This window comes from Hyla sarda, chromosome 10 (assembly GCF_029499605.1).
Source record: "Hyla sarda isolate aHylSar1 chromosome 10, aHylSar1.hap1, whole genome shotgun sequence".
In the NCBI taxonomy this organism is placed as follows: domain Eukaryota; kingdom Metazoa; phylum Chordata; class Amphibia; order Anura; family Hylidae; genus Hyla; species Hyla sarda.
In genome coordinates, this window is record NC_079198.1 from 14,961,516 (window position 1) to 14,976,652 (window position 15,137).

General features: G+C 43.8%; 1 protein-coding gene across 3 annotated transcripts in view; it reads right to left on the reverse strand.

The window, feature by feature from the left end:
- The window catches only part of LOC130294601 (guanylate-binding protein 1-like), a 35,047-nt gene extending 27,454 nt beyond the window's left edge, over positions 1–7,593 (reverse strand). The window contains exons 1-3 of one of the 3 annotated variants that reach the window (XM_056544689.1): positions 7,509–7,556; positions 4,426–4,471; positions 3,920–4,068 (exon numbers count right to left, since the gene is read on the reverse strand). Coding sequence is in view for 1 of the 3 variants with exons in the window: in XM_056544688.1 (XP_056400663.1) it covers positions 4,426–4,429 (4 nt within the window). In the remaining 2 variants the exon portion in view is untranslated. Of the gene's footprint in view, positions 1–3,919; positions 4,069–4,425; positions 4,472–7,508 lie in introns of all 3 variants that reach the window. The other 2 variants (XM_056544688.1, XM_056544690.1) reach the window with 2 other exon arrangements.
- Between the last annotated feature and the right edge of the window lie 7,544 nt (positions 7,594–15,137).

Here is a 15,137-nt window from a genome sequence, read left to right on the forward strand (position 1 = left end):
GAGTGGAATGGCAAGGCCATGTTCAACTCTTGCCCGGACGTGATCATAGAATCAGACGCGAGCCGTCAGGGCTGGGGAGCCCGTTGCGGACAAGACACGACAGACGGGATATGGTCAGGAGTGTCTTCTCCATATCAACGCTTTGGCAACGTTCTTCGCTGTCAGGAGCTTCCTATCACAGACGTCCAAATGTTGCGTACTTTTACGCATGGACAACGTAGCGGCGGTGCAATATATCAACCGCCTTGGGGGATTCGAGATCCAGAGTATTGGCGGACATAGCGTCCGATTTCTGGCATTTCTGTCTGTCCCAAGACCTTATTCCTATTGCGGAATATATTCCAGGAGTGTCCAACTCCGTGGCAGACTGGAACTCCCGTTATTTGGTCGACTCCAGCGACTGGACGCTGGATCGGTCAGTTTTTCTAACGCTGCGAGACCTTTGGGGGTCCGTTACATACGGATCTTTTTGCGTCTCGTCTCAACCGACAATTACCTCGGTTCTACAGTTGGAGGCCGGACCCCGAAGCGTCGGCAGTGGACGCTTTCTGCCAACGGTGGCCGGAAGGGACGCATTATGCGTTTCCCCCTTCCCAATGATCCCCAGAGTTCTTCTCCAGATATTGATGCAGAGGGCGACGGTGGTGTTGATCACCCCATGGTGGCCGACTCAACCGTGGTTTCCCCCTGCTGTTGGGGATGACGATAGATTTTCCCAGGTTATTACCCCCTCTGCCTCACATACTCCCGAATCCGAGCAGGAGTCTTCACCCTCTAGTTCTGGAGGGCAACCTGCCTCTCCTTGCTTGGCTGGTTTCGGGGTGCCGGAATCAGGTAATAACCTTTCTAGATCGGCTAGAGATCTCCTCGCCCTGGCCTTTGCCCCAGGGACTAGATTGGCGTATCAATCTGCCTGGGGACTCTGGGTTCGTCGGTGTGATTAACAGGAGATTAATCCCGTTCAGGCACCTGTGCAGATAGTGGTTAACTACTTAGCTGCTACATTTGATTCGGGCAAATCTTATTGCTCTATAAATGTTGATAGATCTGCCATTTCTGCATACCACTATCCTGTGGACTCCTTGCCAGTAGGCAAGCATCCTTTAGTGTGCAGACTCTTGCGCGGAATAAAATTTAAGCATCCCCCTCGGCCTAAGTAACAAGCTACGTGGGATGTTTCCCGCGTGCTGGATATGTTTTCTTCATGGGAAGCTAATAATGATCTTTCCTTGAAGGTCCTTTCTATTAAGCTGACCGTCCTCTTATGTCTGGTCTCAATAAAAAGAGCATCGGATGTACGAGCTTTGGATGTTTCCCGGCGAAAATTTTTGCCTGGTGGTGTTCAGTTTTCGGTTGTGCGCAGGACCAAGACGGGTCTCCAGTTCATCTTTTATCCGTTCTTTCCGGCTCTGCGTTGTCCGCTGTCTCCAAGAATATGAGACTCGAACAGCACCTCTCCGTTCTCCTAACCATACCCAATTACTCATCTCTTATGTCAAACCTCATCTCCCGGTCTCCTCGGCTACCTTAGCTCGTTGGGTACATTTAGCCATGGAGATGGCAGGGATTGATGTATCCTTGTTTGGCGCCCACTCTTCTAGAGGGGCTATGGCTACGAAGGTTGTTGTGTGAGGTGGTTCCCTGTCGGATCTACTGCTGACCGCTGGCTGGTCGTCCCAGACAACTTTCCGTCAGTTTTATTTTCCTCCGGAAGAGCATGTCTCCATGTCTGTTTTGTAATTTTCGTGTTTAGGCATTATCTTGTTTAGCTTTGAACTTGCAAGATATGAGCCTCCTGTCTAGCTAGGAAAATCTCGATGTATATATCAATGTGACAGAAAATGTTATATGAAGACAGGAGGCGAGTATCTTCCTTCCCGACCCAACCCTGTCATGGTATCCTTTTTCTCTTTTCAGGTTATTGAAAAGGAATATTTGCGTCTTCTTAAGGGAGGCTGATACGTTCCTGCCCTGTTGTTCATCAGGTTTTGTTCCTGTTCGTTCAGGTGGATGCGGTCCTGTTGACCATGTTGTTATCGAGAAACATCAACTTGAGGCGGTTCCTGTACTTCATGATGGAGTCTGCTGTATTGAAAGCTGCATAAAGAAAGAGGAGGAGGTGTCCCAGACAGCCCTTTATACATGAGCCAGCCGGGCTAGGAGGGGTGAAGAAAGTCCAAGGGGCTACTGGGAGTTGTAGTTTTGAAGATTTTCTCTTTAACCCCTTAAGGACGCAGGACGTAAATGTACGTCCTGGTAAGGTGGTACTTAACGCACCAGGACGTACATTTACACCCTAAGCATAACCGCGGGCATCGGAGCGATGCCCGTGTCATGCGCGGCTGATCCCGGCTGCTGATCGCAGCCAGGGACCCGCCGGCAATGGACGACGCCCGCGATCTCGCGGGCGTCCGCCATTAACCCCTCAGGTGCCGGGATCAATACAGATCCCGGCATCTGCGGCAGTTCGCGATTAAAATGAACGATCGGATCGCCCGCAGCGCTGCTGCGGGGATCCGATCATTCATAATGCTGCACGGAGGTCCCCTCTCCTTCCTCCGTGCGGCTCCCGGCGTCTCCTGCTCTGGTCTGTGATCGAGCAGACCAGAGCAGGAGATGACCGATAATACTGATCTGTTTTATGTCCTATACATAGAACAGATCAGTATTAGCAATCATGGTATTGCTATGAATAGTCCCCTATGGGGACTATTCAAGTGTAAAAAAAAATGTAAAAAAATGTAAAAGTAAAAGTAAAAAAAAAGTGAAAAATCCCCTCCCCCAATAAAAAAGTAAAACGTCAGTTTTTTCCTATTTTACCCCCAAAAAGCGTAAAAAACATTTTTTATAGACATATTTGGTATCGCCGCGTGCGTAAATGTCCGAACTATTAAAATAAAATGTTAATGATGCCGTACGGTGAACGGCGTGAAGGAAAAAAAATTTAAAAAGTCCAAAATTCCTACTTTTTTAATACATTTTATTAAAAAAAAAAATTATAAAAAATGTATTAAAAGTTTTTTATATGCAAATGTGGTATCAAAAAAAAGTACAGATCATGGCGCAAAAAATGAGCCCCCATACCGCCGCTTATACGGAAAAATAAAAAAGTTATAGGTCATCAAAATAAAGGGATTATAAACGTACTAATTTGGTTAAAAAGTTTGTGATTTTTTTTAAGCGCAACAATAATATAAAAGTATATAATAATGGGTATCATTTTAATTGTATTGACCCCCAGAATAAAGAACACATGTCATTTTTACCAGAAATTGTACGGCGTGAAAACAAAACCTTCCAAAATTAGCAAAATTGCGTTTTTCGTTTTAATTTCCCCACAAAAATAGTGTTTTTTGGTTGCGCCATACATTTTATGATATAATGAGTGATGTCATTACAAAGGACAACTGGTCGCGCAAAAAACAAGCCCTCATACTAGTCTGTGGATGAAAATATAAAAGAGTTATGATTTTTAGAAGGCGAGGAGGAAAAAATGAAAACGTAAAAATTAAATTGTCTGAGTCCTTAAGGCCAAAATGGGCTGAGTCCTTAAGGGGTTAATATATGTTTAAAAAATGGTTTTAAAAATTCTGCTATGGGGGATTAAAAAGAAAGATTTAATGCAAGATACTCGCCTCCTGTCTTCATATAACTAACATTTTCCGTCACATTAGCTAGGAAAATCTCGATTTATACCCTGTATTATACTCCAGAGCTGTACTCACTATTCTGCTGGTGAGGTCACTGTGTACATACATTACATTACTTATCCTGTACTGATCCTGAGTTATATCCTGTATTATACTCCAGAGCTGTACTCACTATTCTGCTGGTGAGGTCACTGTGTACATACATTACATTACTTATCCTGTACTGATCCCGAGTTATATCCTGCATAATACTCCAGACCTGCACTCACTATTCTGCTGGTGAAGTTTACATGCTTTTTGTGAGTTTTCCCTTTGGCTCACAGGCTGCAGGCCTAAAGAGAGTTGGCAGCTTCATTCATCATAGGAATCAGGACTTGTTGAGAATTCTAACTAAATTCAGTCCGAAGGGGCATTATTACTGTAAGGGGGAAAAAGGAGGCATAACTCAATGGTGGCAAAAGGGGCATTATTACTATATGGAACCACATGGTGCGCTATTACTGTACGGGAGCATAGGAGGGCATTATTACTGTATTGGGCACAATAACTATATCACAAAGGGCCCTATTACTTTTTGGGGAAAAGAGGGCATTATTTCTGTATGGGGACATCATTACTACATGTAAGATACTGTGCCCTAATGCCAGCTCAAGGACTGGCCTGCTTCTGCTCCTCTACCTCCAACACATGACAGATTTACTAGCAAGTGAGGCGGGAGCCAATCACAAAGCCCCACTATGTAACAACGTTTACAATTATATTTCCATACACTCACCCATAGTGATAAGTGCTGATAATGGACTCTGACGTTTTTGCTCCTTCTTTAAGAAAAATTCAGACAATAAGAAAAAACACATTCATGAGTGCAGTCATATTATACTCAATCCCATGTTAAACATAAAACCTTTAATTCATAATATTATTAAAAATCAATATAAATTCATAAAGTGTAATACTATATTACAGTGGTCCCTCAAGTTACAATATTCGTTGGTTCCAGGACGACCATTGTATGTTGAGACCATAACTATGGAAACCTGGTAATTGGTTCTGAAGCCACCAAAATGTCATAAAAAACTAGGAAAAAATGAGGATTAAAGATAATTAAGTAGATAACAAATAGAGATAAAGCAAATCCTTACATATAAAAGTAATAAAGATCTGCTGGGAGCTGTAATCACTGTCTATGTAGAGGACAGGAGCTTCTTCAGGGTCCTGTACAGTACAGTGGTCCCTCAACATACGATGGTAATTCGTTCCATACGACCCATCGCATCGTTTGTCGAATCCATCGTATGTTGAGGGATTTGTGCAATGTAAAAAGTGCCTTTAATACTCACCTGTCCCGGACGCTCCGGACCGCGTCCTCACCGCTCCCGATGCTGTCCCAGGGGCTCACGATGCTGTCCCCCTGCTCCGGCATCTTCTTTGTGATCCTCCGGCTTCTTCCGCATCTTCTCCGGTGTCCGGGCCTCGCTTTCTGGTGACATTATTACGTTGCTGCGCCGGGACGGCGTGCGCAGGACGTAATAACGATGCCGGAAAGCGAGGCCCGGACCCTGGAGACGATGCAGAAGACCCCGGAGGATCACGAAGTGGACCCGGAGCAGCGAGGATAGGTAAGTGAACCTGTCCGGGATGCTTAAACTGCTATCCGACAGCAGCTTAAGCATTTTGCGCTGTCGGATAGCAGTTAATGCGATGGGCCCGACCTATAAAAGCATCGTATGTCGATTTGATCATATGTCGGGGCCATCGTATGTCGGGGCGTGGGTTTACTGTACACACAGTGGGGAATATTCATCAAAACCGGTCCAGAGGAAAAGCTGCTGAGTTGCCCATAGCAACCAGATGACTACTTTCATTTTTCACAGGACTTGTTAAAAATTAAAGAAGCTGATTGGTTGCTATGGGCAACTCAGCAACTTTTCCTCTGGATAGGTTTTCATAAATCTACCCCAGTGTCCTAAAAAGTAATGGAGCCGCCCTCACCTGGTGTCCAAAAGGAGCAACTAACCCTGGGACAGGTAAAGAGTACAGAACATGTAATACCTCCCTGTAGTGTAGGGGGTGCTACCAGACACCAGTCAGTGCATACGCTTCAGGAATACAGTTGTTTTACCAGTAAATGCCCATTCTGATTGGTCAGTTCTTCCAGCTATTGACACATTTCACAGATCTGGACTGTCTGTACATTGTATGCAGAGTCAGGTTTCAAGTTACAATGGTCCAGAAAAGACCATTGTATGTAAAAACTATTGTATGTTGAGGCCATTGTACGTTGAGGGATCACTGTATATGTATAAATATATAAAAAAAAAAAGTTACAAAATCAAATTTGCAAGTCCTCAATAGAATATATATATATATATATATATATATATATATATATATATATATATATATAGCAAAACAGCAGCACCTCCTTAGGCAAAAATGAAGCTTTTATTCAGCACAAAAATGCCAGAGTTTTTTTCTTTTTTCGGGTGGGGTAAAAAATACCTTGGAGCTTGTGACTCAGATCTTTTTAGATTCTAGCAGAGTCCCTGAGCTTTGTGGAACTACCATAATGCAGTGATCTAGTTTTCTTCCATCAGTCTTAGCATTGTGCCTGGTTTAAAGGAGTACTCCGCTGCTCAGCGTTTGGAACAAAGTGTTCCGAAAGCTGTAGCCGCCGGTAGCTCTTGACGTCACAGCTCCACCCCCTAACATCATCACGCCCTGCCCCCTCAATGCAAGTCCATCGACTTTCATTGAGGGGGTGGGGTATGACGTCATGAGGGCCGTGGCTATGACGTCACAAGCTCCTGGTGTCTGCTCCATCGTTTGGAACAGTTTGTTCCAAACGCTGAGCAGCGGAGTACTCCTTTAATGACCAGAATCACCAGACTAAGACCTGTATTGTTACTGAGCCAATAGAGGATACTGAGAAACCCAAGCTCTGAAGCCCTGTACAATAGCTGCAGCTGTTTGAGAAAAACGCCTTAAAGGGGTACTCCGGGGGAACACTTTTTTTATCTACTGGTGCCAGAAAGTTAAACAGATTTGTAAATTACTTCTATTAAAAAAAAATCTTAATCCTTCCAGTACTTATTAGCTGCTGAATACTACAGAGGAAATTATTTTCTTTTTGGAACACAGAGCTCTCTGCTGACATCATGACCACAGTGCTCTCTGCTGACATCTCTGTCCATTTTAAGAACTGTCCAGAGTAGGAGAAAATCCCCATAGAAAACATATGCTGCTCTGGACAGTTCCTAAATTGGACAGAGTTGTCAGCAGAGAGCACTGTGCTTGTGATTCAGCAGAGAGCTCTGTGTTCCAAAAAGAAAAGAATTTCCTCTGTAGTATTCAGCTGCTAATAAGTACTGGAAGGATTAAGATTTTTTTTAACAGAAGTCATTTACAAATCTGTTTAACTTTCTGGCACCAGTAGATAAAAATAAAAATTTTCCCCCGGAGTACCACTTTAATTCTCTACAGTACATTTATATATTTACCCACAAAGAGCATAAAAACTATGTGAGAGAAAAAAGTGCAGTGATTCTTCCACAGCGACCAATCACAGCTCAGGTAACGCGCTGAGGTAAAGTGAAAGCTGAACTGTGATTGGTTGTTATGGGAAGATCACTCCACTTTTTCTCTCACACAGTTGGATAAATCTGGGCCTTTTTAAAGAGCTTAAAACATTTCTACATTTTAGAAAATTTGAACCCTACACGTCCTCATTAAATCAAGTGTGAAAGGGGTTTTCTGTCTTATATTACTGGATGTGAAAGGGAGGAAAGAAAGAAGAAAGGTTTTGCTACCCTTAATATTCCTTACACTACAGGAAAAGCATAATAAAAGCGTCTGTACCTTTTACTTGTCCTCTCGGGTCTGTGCTCAGTCGTCTGTGATCTCCCTCACACAGCGTTGTCCTATTTATAATCTATAAGTGAAAGTAAAAGTACGGAGAAGACTCTAAAACTGCCTTAACTCTTTAATAGAAAGTACAAAATGATGAGAGAAAGAAAATCAATAATAGAAAGGAAGGATTTTGTATTTGTTCTGCTTTAAATTGTTCATTTTGGGTTCTCCTTGTATCTGGAGTCTTCCAATGTCACCTATGGACATTTTTGGCGATTCCATCTGACACCAAAACAACTGTAGCCGGACAGCTCTCCCATTTCTTGCCTTAGTCCATCCGGCCTTCATCTCCCCTTTTACTCATTGAAGTTCATTTCCATGTTCTTTGTAGCTACTTACATTATTATTATTATTTTTTTTTTTTTGCCCTGCTGTAGGTATTGCCAATTTTGATTAAAGGGGTACTCCGCTGCTCAGTATTTGGAACAAACTGTTCCAAATGCTCGAGCCTGTGGCAGGAGCTCATGACGTCATAGCCCCGCCCCCTAATGGCGTTCCACCCCGCTCCCTTAATGCAAGTCTATGGGATGGTTTGTTCCAAACGCTGAGCAGCAGAGTACCCCTTTAAGGACATAAATGTATATGGTGCAAATGGTTGGCCTATTATATTAGAATTGGCTCTGACCAAAAGCCCACTAAAAGTCCAGTAGTTGCAGGAGGACACTTGTTCCTTCCTTATCCCTTCTGGCTTTTTGAGTAGTAAATCCCCTTCTTGGAGATGGATTGCGTTGTATTGTGGAGTTTATTTTCTAACAAGTGGACAACACAGTTAGATGATGTCTCTTCAGTGGGACTGATAGCCGCTTGTGGGGGTAATTATACTAATTATACTAATTATCATGAATGATACAGACAGGTATGGGGACTCCTAGTGGTGGGATTTTCAGGGACCGTTTTCTTTTAAAATAATAATAAAAAAAACTTAAAACAACTATATTACAAAAGGTCTTTAATTTTTTTTTTATTTATTAGTAACAACATATAAAGTTTTTGGATCTGACGGGGCCCATTTAAAGCTCTCTTTGATGGTAGCTTGTATATCCGCTCAGCAGCAGTGCTCCAAGGACAACCTCACTCCTCTCTGGCCAGAGCCAGAATAGATTGTTCCACCACTCTGGGAAAAAAAGGTTGGACATGGAGACTCCTCCCACAGGGTTTTTAGTGTAATGTCCCAGTAGAGGACATGGTCTTGCACTACACTTAGGCCCTGTCAGGTTGAGTCCCTCAGTGACCTTGGGACTCTCCTGCAGTGTCTCCCCTGCTGTTATTATAAGTGTCATTTATTGTCATGGGATTATAATCAATGTATTAATGTATAGTTAGTCCAAAGGACCTGTGAAATGTCACATGATGTTACCCAGAGGGCACCAGGTTAACACATGACCCGCAGCTTGACCAATGGGCTTTGGCTCAGCCCCCTCTATATAAGGGCTCTATATAAAGGGGCGGCCATTACAATTCTCTCTTTCTGCCGAGGACAGCAAAGCACAGACATCACAGATCCTGGAGGCCACAAAGTCTGCACACCAGCCACATTGTCACCAAGTCATCTCATCTATGTCTACTGTCTCTACTAAAGTCAAGACACTGATCAAGTCTATTCTAGTCTGCATGGCTGAACTAAAGTCTATTATAATAACTACAAGTCCCAGCAAGCTGCAGGGACCTTTCCGTGTTACTGGTCGACTTCAGCACCTTACACAATAAAGTGTACATAGTAAATACAAATGCGTGTACAGTGATAAAATATACATTGTGATCTATGTGCATAGCGTAAGATCTATAAAATTGCACTAAACAATATATGACAGCGCCCATGTGCATCTAATATTTGTGATTACCTACGTTTAAGCAGTCACGATGGCACCAAGGCCGAACGTCATAATCATGTGGGATGTCGAGACCAGCAGTTCTCAGACATGAGAAGCACTTCCGGGTGAAGTGGGGAACTGCAGCCAATCGTAAATGGCGTTGTGTGGGTTACTATAGAAACATACTGAAGACTTAATATACTGTACATGGCGCAAATCCGCGCATGTCTGCAAAGACCAATGCGACTCTCAGTGCCATTTTAGAGAGGGTCAAGTTCTTGTGGCCCAGAAGATAAGGGTGATTGCAGTGTGACCGCAGCATCTATAGGGTGGCAGAGGGAGGGGCTCCCTCTACTCTTCATCAGGGTCCCGCAAACCAATCGTGGGGCACCGATGGTAGATATGCCAACCGGAGTTCAAGGCTACAGAAGCCAATCAGACTGTCTGAGGCAAAGTCTAATCTGCTGTACGTCTGAGAGGCTTAGGCATAATACAGTAATATATTAAAAAGCAAAATAAATAAAAACAATGTAAAATAAAAAATATATAAATATGAAAAATAAATGCGAGTCATTATCATATGGTAGCATTCCCTAAAATCCGCTTTAGCTGCAGTTATGGAGTCTCAGAAACTGATTGGGATTTTATGCCATGCCAGAAGAGCGCATCTGCAACTTCATGTGTAGAAAAGTCACAGGAATCATACAAAATAGCGTTTTGATGTGATTTATTATTTTTTGTTTACATGCGCCAAATTGATCTATTTATCTATGATAAAGATGTCACATGTAAGCAAAACTAAATTACTTCAAGACCTCAACAATGACAACAATGATAAATCTTCCGCCATAGTTTTTTTTTATTCTTGAAAGTCATAATGAAAGTGAAAGTAAAATGAATTTCCTGGAAACAGACTTATAGGAATAGCTGTAAATTCTGTACACACTGTTCAGCATTGGGTGATATTCCAAATGTTAACACTAATCTTCCAGCTAATTATGTTTTTATATTGTTAAAGGGACAGTGTCACTAGTTTCAATGAGGTATCCTCCTCAGTAGCCGACTTACCATTTGGACCCCTTTATCCTTAAAGGGGTACTCCGGTGGAATCAACTGGTGCCAGAAAGTTAAACAGATTTGTAAATTACTTAAATTAAAAATTCTTAATCCTTCCAGTACTTATTAGCAGCTGTATACTACAGAGGAAATTCTTTTAGGATTTCTTTTCTGTCATGACCAGAGTGCTTTCTACTGACACCTCTGTCTATTTTAAGAACTGTTCAAAGCAGCATATGTTTGCTATGGGGTTTTTCTCCTGCTCTGGGCAGTTCCTGACATGGACAGAGGTGTCAGCAGAGAGCACTGTGGTTGTGACAGCAATTCTGTTTTTCGGCTGTACATTTACAGTACAGGCTTTCTGTGGACCCAGAAGCTGAGCCCCTGTGATCAGTCACAATAAATGGCTGTTATACAGTAACACTAGCAGGTATGAAAGTGCCGAGTCAGCAGAGCTTCGGCAGACCTGCTAGCACAGACAGTGTGTGATTGGCTGGCAGCAAAGATACTGTGATTGGTTGATGGGAGCGTAGGTGTGTGCCGTCCCGCTCCACTGTTTAGACATTTCTTTACAAACCCTAATCCTCTCATGTACCCTATTACTGCAAAACAAACCTGCGCTCTCAGCTTTTCCCCTATTCCTGCAAAACCTACAATTCTGTAGTCAGCTTCAGGTTTATCACGAATTGTTAAAAGCTGAGTATCTAACTGTAGGTTTTTCAGGAATTGGGAAAAGCTGAGTACATAGCTGTAGGTTTTTCAGGAATCGGGAAAAGCTATGTACTCTGCTTTTCCCGGAATAGGGGAAAAGCTGAGAGCGCAGGTTTGTTTTGCAGGTGTGGTGTCCCGGTACCGCATCTTATACGGTACCTACTAATCCAAAGAGAAACAGCACTCCCTTGAGCTCAATATCCGTGGGTGCACACAGAACCAGACCTTGGTCAGGGGTCCCAATTCACAGAAAGTTCACATAAATCCGTAGCACACAGGTCCAATATGGTGAAAAAGAAAAAACTTTATTCCATCATGTGAATGTCATACAGCGACGTTTCTGCTGGCTCTCCCAGCCTTTATATAGCCTTATATAAACTTTTATATGGTACCTATGTATCTGTGGGTCCCCATAGCCAGAGTCCCTAGGACGTAGGGATCCCTGTTGTGTAGCCTACCCCTTGTCGCCTCTATTCCAACTAATAGCCTAGCAATTTATGTAATGTAAATATAGCAATATATATGTAAATAAATGGTTAATTACCTGTTACATAGCGCTGCAGGACCTGCGGGTCACGTGACTAGGTAAACTTTATGGTATTTTGCTTAAATGGGCACTGTCACCAACTTTATTTTTTGATATGTTGTAGTACTTCTGTATTACAACATATCTAATATACTTTTATTATTTTTTTTCATTAAAATGCTTTAATTTACATTTAAAAACCGGCCACTAGGGGTCACCCTCCTAGTGGCCGGCTGCAGCCTGGCGTGACGTCACGCCTGAAAAAGGACTGATTTTGGCCTGGCAATCAGTCCTTTTTCAGTTAGACTGGCGGTAGCGAGCCCATTGGCTCCCCGGCCACTGGCTGGGAGGCCACTCCTCCCGCACATCGCCACCGCCTATTCGCCGCCGCTGTCCCTGCACGCCCGCTGCCGGACTCTGCAGTAACTAAGTGTAATGAGGGAATGGGGTATGCGGGAGGGGGGGTTTGACGGAGGGGACGGGCTAGCGCTGTAGCGTCGCTTGTAACTAACTAATAGTTTATCTACACAGGGTACCTCCAGCTGTTTCAATACTACAACTCCCAGCATGCCCTGACAGCCAATAGATGTCAGGGCAAGCTGGGAGTTGTAGTGGTGAAACAGCTGGAGGCACCCCGTGTAGATGAACTAAGGGCGGAAGTCCCCCCCAGCAGGCATCAGTGATGTGGTGCCTGCTGGGGAAGTCTGCCTGGTAGTGAGCACACTACCAGGCCGAAATTTTTTTTTATATAGTAAAAATAAAAATTTAAAAGCAGGGAGGGGATTAGGGATAGATTGGCAATAGGCAGGGACAGAAAAAAAAAAATAGGATGGTGGGAGTTACCCTTTAAGGACCTTTGGAGGCCCTGTGACGTATGCAATCCCATTACTCTGTGTAATGGTGAGTGACAGATGTTCGGACCAATTGGATTCACCCCGCCCCCTGCCCATATAAGGGAGCGGCGGCAAATCTTTTCTCTCTTGTTCCTGGGCTGTCAAACGAGAAGGATCTTCGCAGCAACTATCGCAGTGAGTTAGGCCCGAGCCTTGCTGCAACGGCTGAGTAATTCAGAATAGGTAGTGAATCAATCCCCAGACATTCTGCAGCATCACTGGACCTAAAATAACCATTAAATCCGGATGGATCTGCAAATATCTGCCCTAAATTCAGAGACTTTCTAAATAGCTCAAGGTCCGCAACAACTGTCAGTCACTGAGCAATATAAGGACTGTTTGTACGAGACTGTTACTGTGCCTTGGATGTATCGCAAGTACTTAAGTAAAGTTGTTCAAGTTCAATCTCCTTGTGGACCTTCAGTCATTTCATGCACCTATCGTTACTGGGAAGGGCAGTGATAGGCCGGAGCATTGCCTCAGCATACCAGCCCTCAGCCTGGCGTCACGAACTATAGGGTTAACATTAACCCCTTATATACCGATATACCACCACTACCATACACCCCCGAAGGGCTACCACACAGAAATAGGGGAAAGCTCGGTACATGAGGAGGATTAGGGTTTGTAAAGAAATGTGTCTAAACAGTGGAGCGGGACTGCACACACCTACGCTCCCATCAACCAATCACAGTATCTTTGCTGCCAGCCAATCACACACTGTCTGTACTAGCAGGTCTGCCGAAGCTGTGCTGACTCAGCACCTTCATTTTCGGCTGAGGCACGAGAGAGTTTAGGTTGACAAAGGTTTTGCCTGATGGAGGAGGGAGGAAGCGGCACGCAGTTTCGGATGAGGGAGGAGGCAGGACACAGTTTTCGCTGAAGGATGAGGGAGGTACGGCTGAAAACTGACAGCGATTTGTCTGAGGGAGGAGGCGGGACGCCCTTTTGGCTAAAGGATGAGCGAGGTATGGCTGACGGATGATGCTGTCCTTGAATGGACACCGTAGAGCAGCACACGGCCACTTTGTTTTAAAGGGCCAGTACTCACCCTCATTGACTTATCCCTTTTAGCAACTATTTATGAATGCTCAGTATAGAAGATATGGGTCTGGCCTACAACAATGGTTACTGTGTGTGACTCACCAGAAACTTGTTATGTGAACTTATGGGGGGGGGGGGGGGGGACATTTATCAAGGGATTTAGAGCTCTATTTTTGCTTACAAGAGTCACACAAAAAGTCACACAAGCACCTATGCAAATTTTTGTGCGACTTTTGGCTGTAAGCAAAAAGCTACAAAAGAGCTTGCGAAAGTGAATTTCATTTTACCCTTTGCAGTGGTCAGGGATTTATTAAGTGTGAAAGTTGCACATAAAGTCGCAACCCCTCCAAAACAGCGTAAAAGTAAGTCAGCCCGGATACGTCTTACAAAACGACTGTGGAGAGCAGATTTTATATTTCCCGCTGGCAGCCGTGATCACAGCTCTAGCGGGAAATTTGATATTACAACCCTATGAAGGAATACCCAAGAAAATTACACAGAGACATAAAATAGTGAAAAAGTATATATAGTCTTTATTAATAGTGACTGATTTTTAAAAACAGAATTTAAAAGGAACGACAATGGACAGACTACTAAGGCGTCTGGATGAGGGACAGAAGCAAAACTGGGCTACAGAACATCAATAAGAAATGGGAGATAATGAAGTGACCCCCATCCGGGTGTATATACATGTATATACACCCGGATGGGGGTCACTTCATTATCTCCCATTTCTTATTGATGTTCTGTAGCCCAGTTTTGCTTCTGTCCCTCATCCAGACGCCTTAGTAGTCTGTCCATTGTCGTTCCTTTTAAATTCTGTTTTTAAAAATCAGTCACTATTAATAAAGACTATATATACTTTTTCACTATTTTATGTCTCTGTGTAATTTTCTTGGGTATTACTTGTATTTCTCTGTATACCAAAGACAAGGTTGGACCATAGGTCAGTATTTTGTGCCCCTCTTTTTTGGTTATTATAACCCTATGAAGGAGCCTGGGCTGGCATCACTCTGGGCTCCGTCATATTTTCTCCCCGCTTCCCTTACAAAGACGTGGACACTGCTTTACATCCACCGCTTGTCTCCCTCCCACCCACGCTGCACATCTCCCATCTGTCTGCTACCTGTCGCAAGACTACAACTCCCAGCATGCCCATACAATGTGGGCATGCTGGGAGTTGTAGTCTTGTAGCAGGCGGGAGATGTGTGGCGTGGGTGTAAAGCAGTGTCCCCATCATTAGAAGCGAGGGTAGAGGGGAGAAAGTATGACAGGGTGATGCCAGCTCGGGGTCCTTTTAACATACCACAGCGCTGCGGGAGTCTTTCTATCCCCTACTGTAATTTCACATTTCCCGCCAATTACCGGATCCAGCAGGAACTTTGATATTCCAGTAGGGGATTACAAAATCTAAGCGGTGGTGTGGGATGACACCTATCATAGCTCTCCCCCTTTCTCCCCGGCTTTTTTATTTTATTTTACCTCACCTGGCTGTGCTCCGGCAGGCTCAGGTTAAGGCTGCGGGTCTTCTGGGACT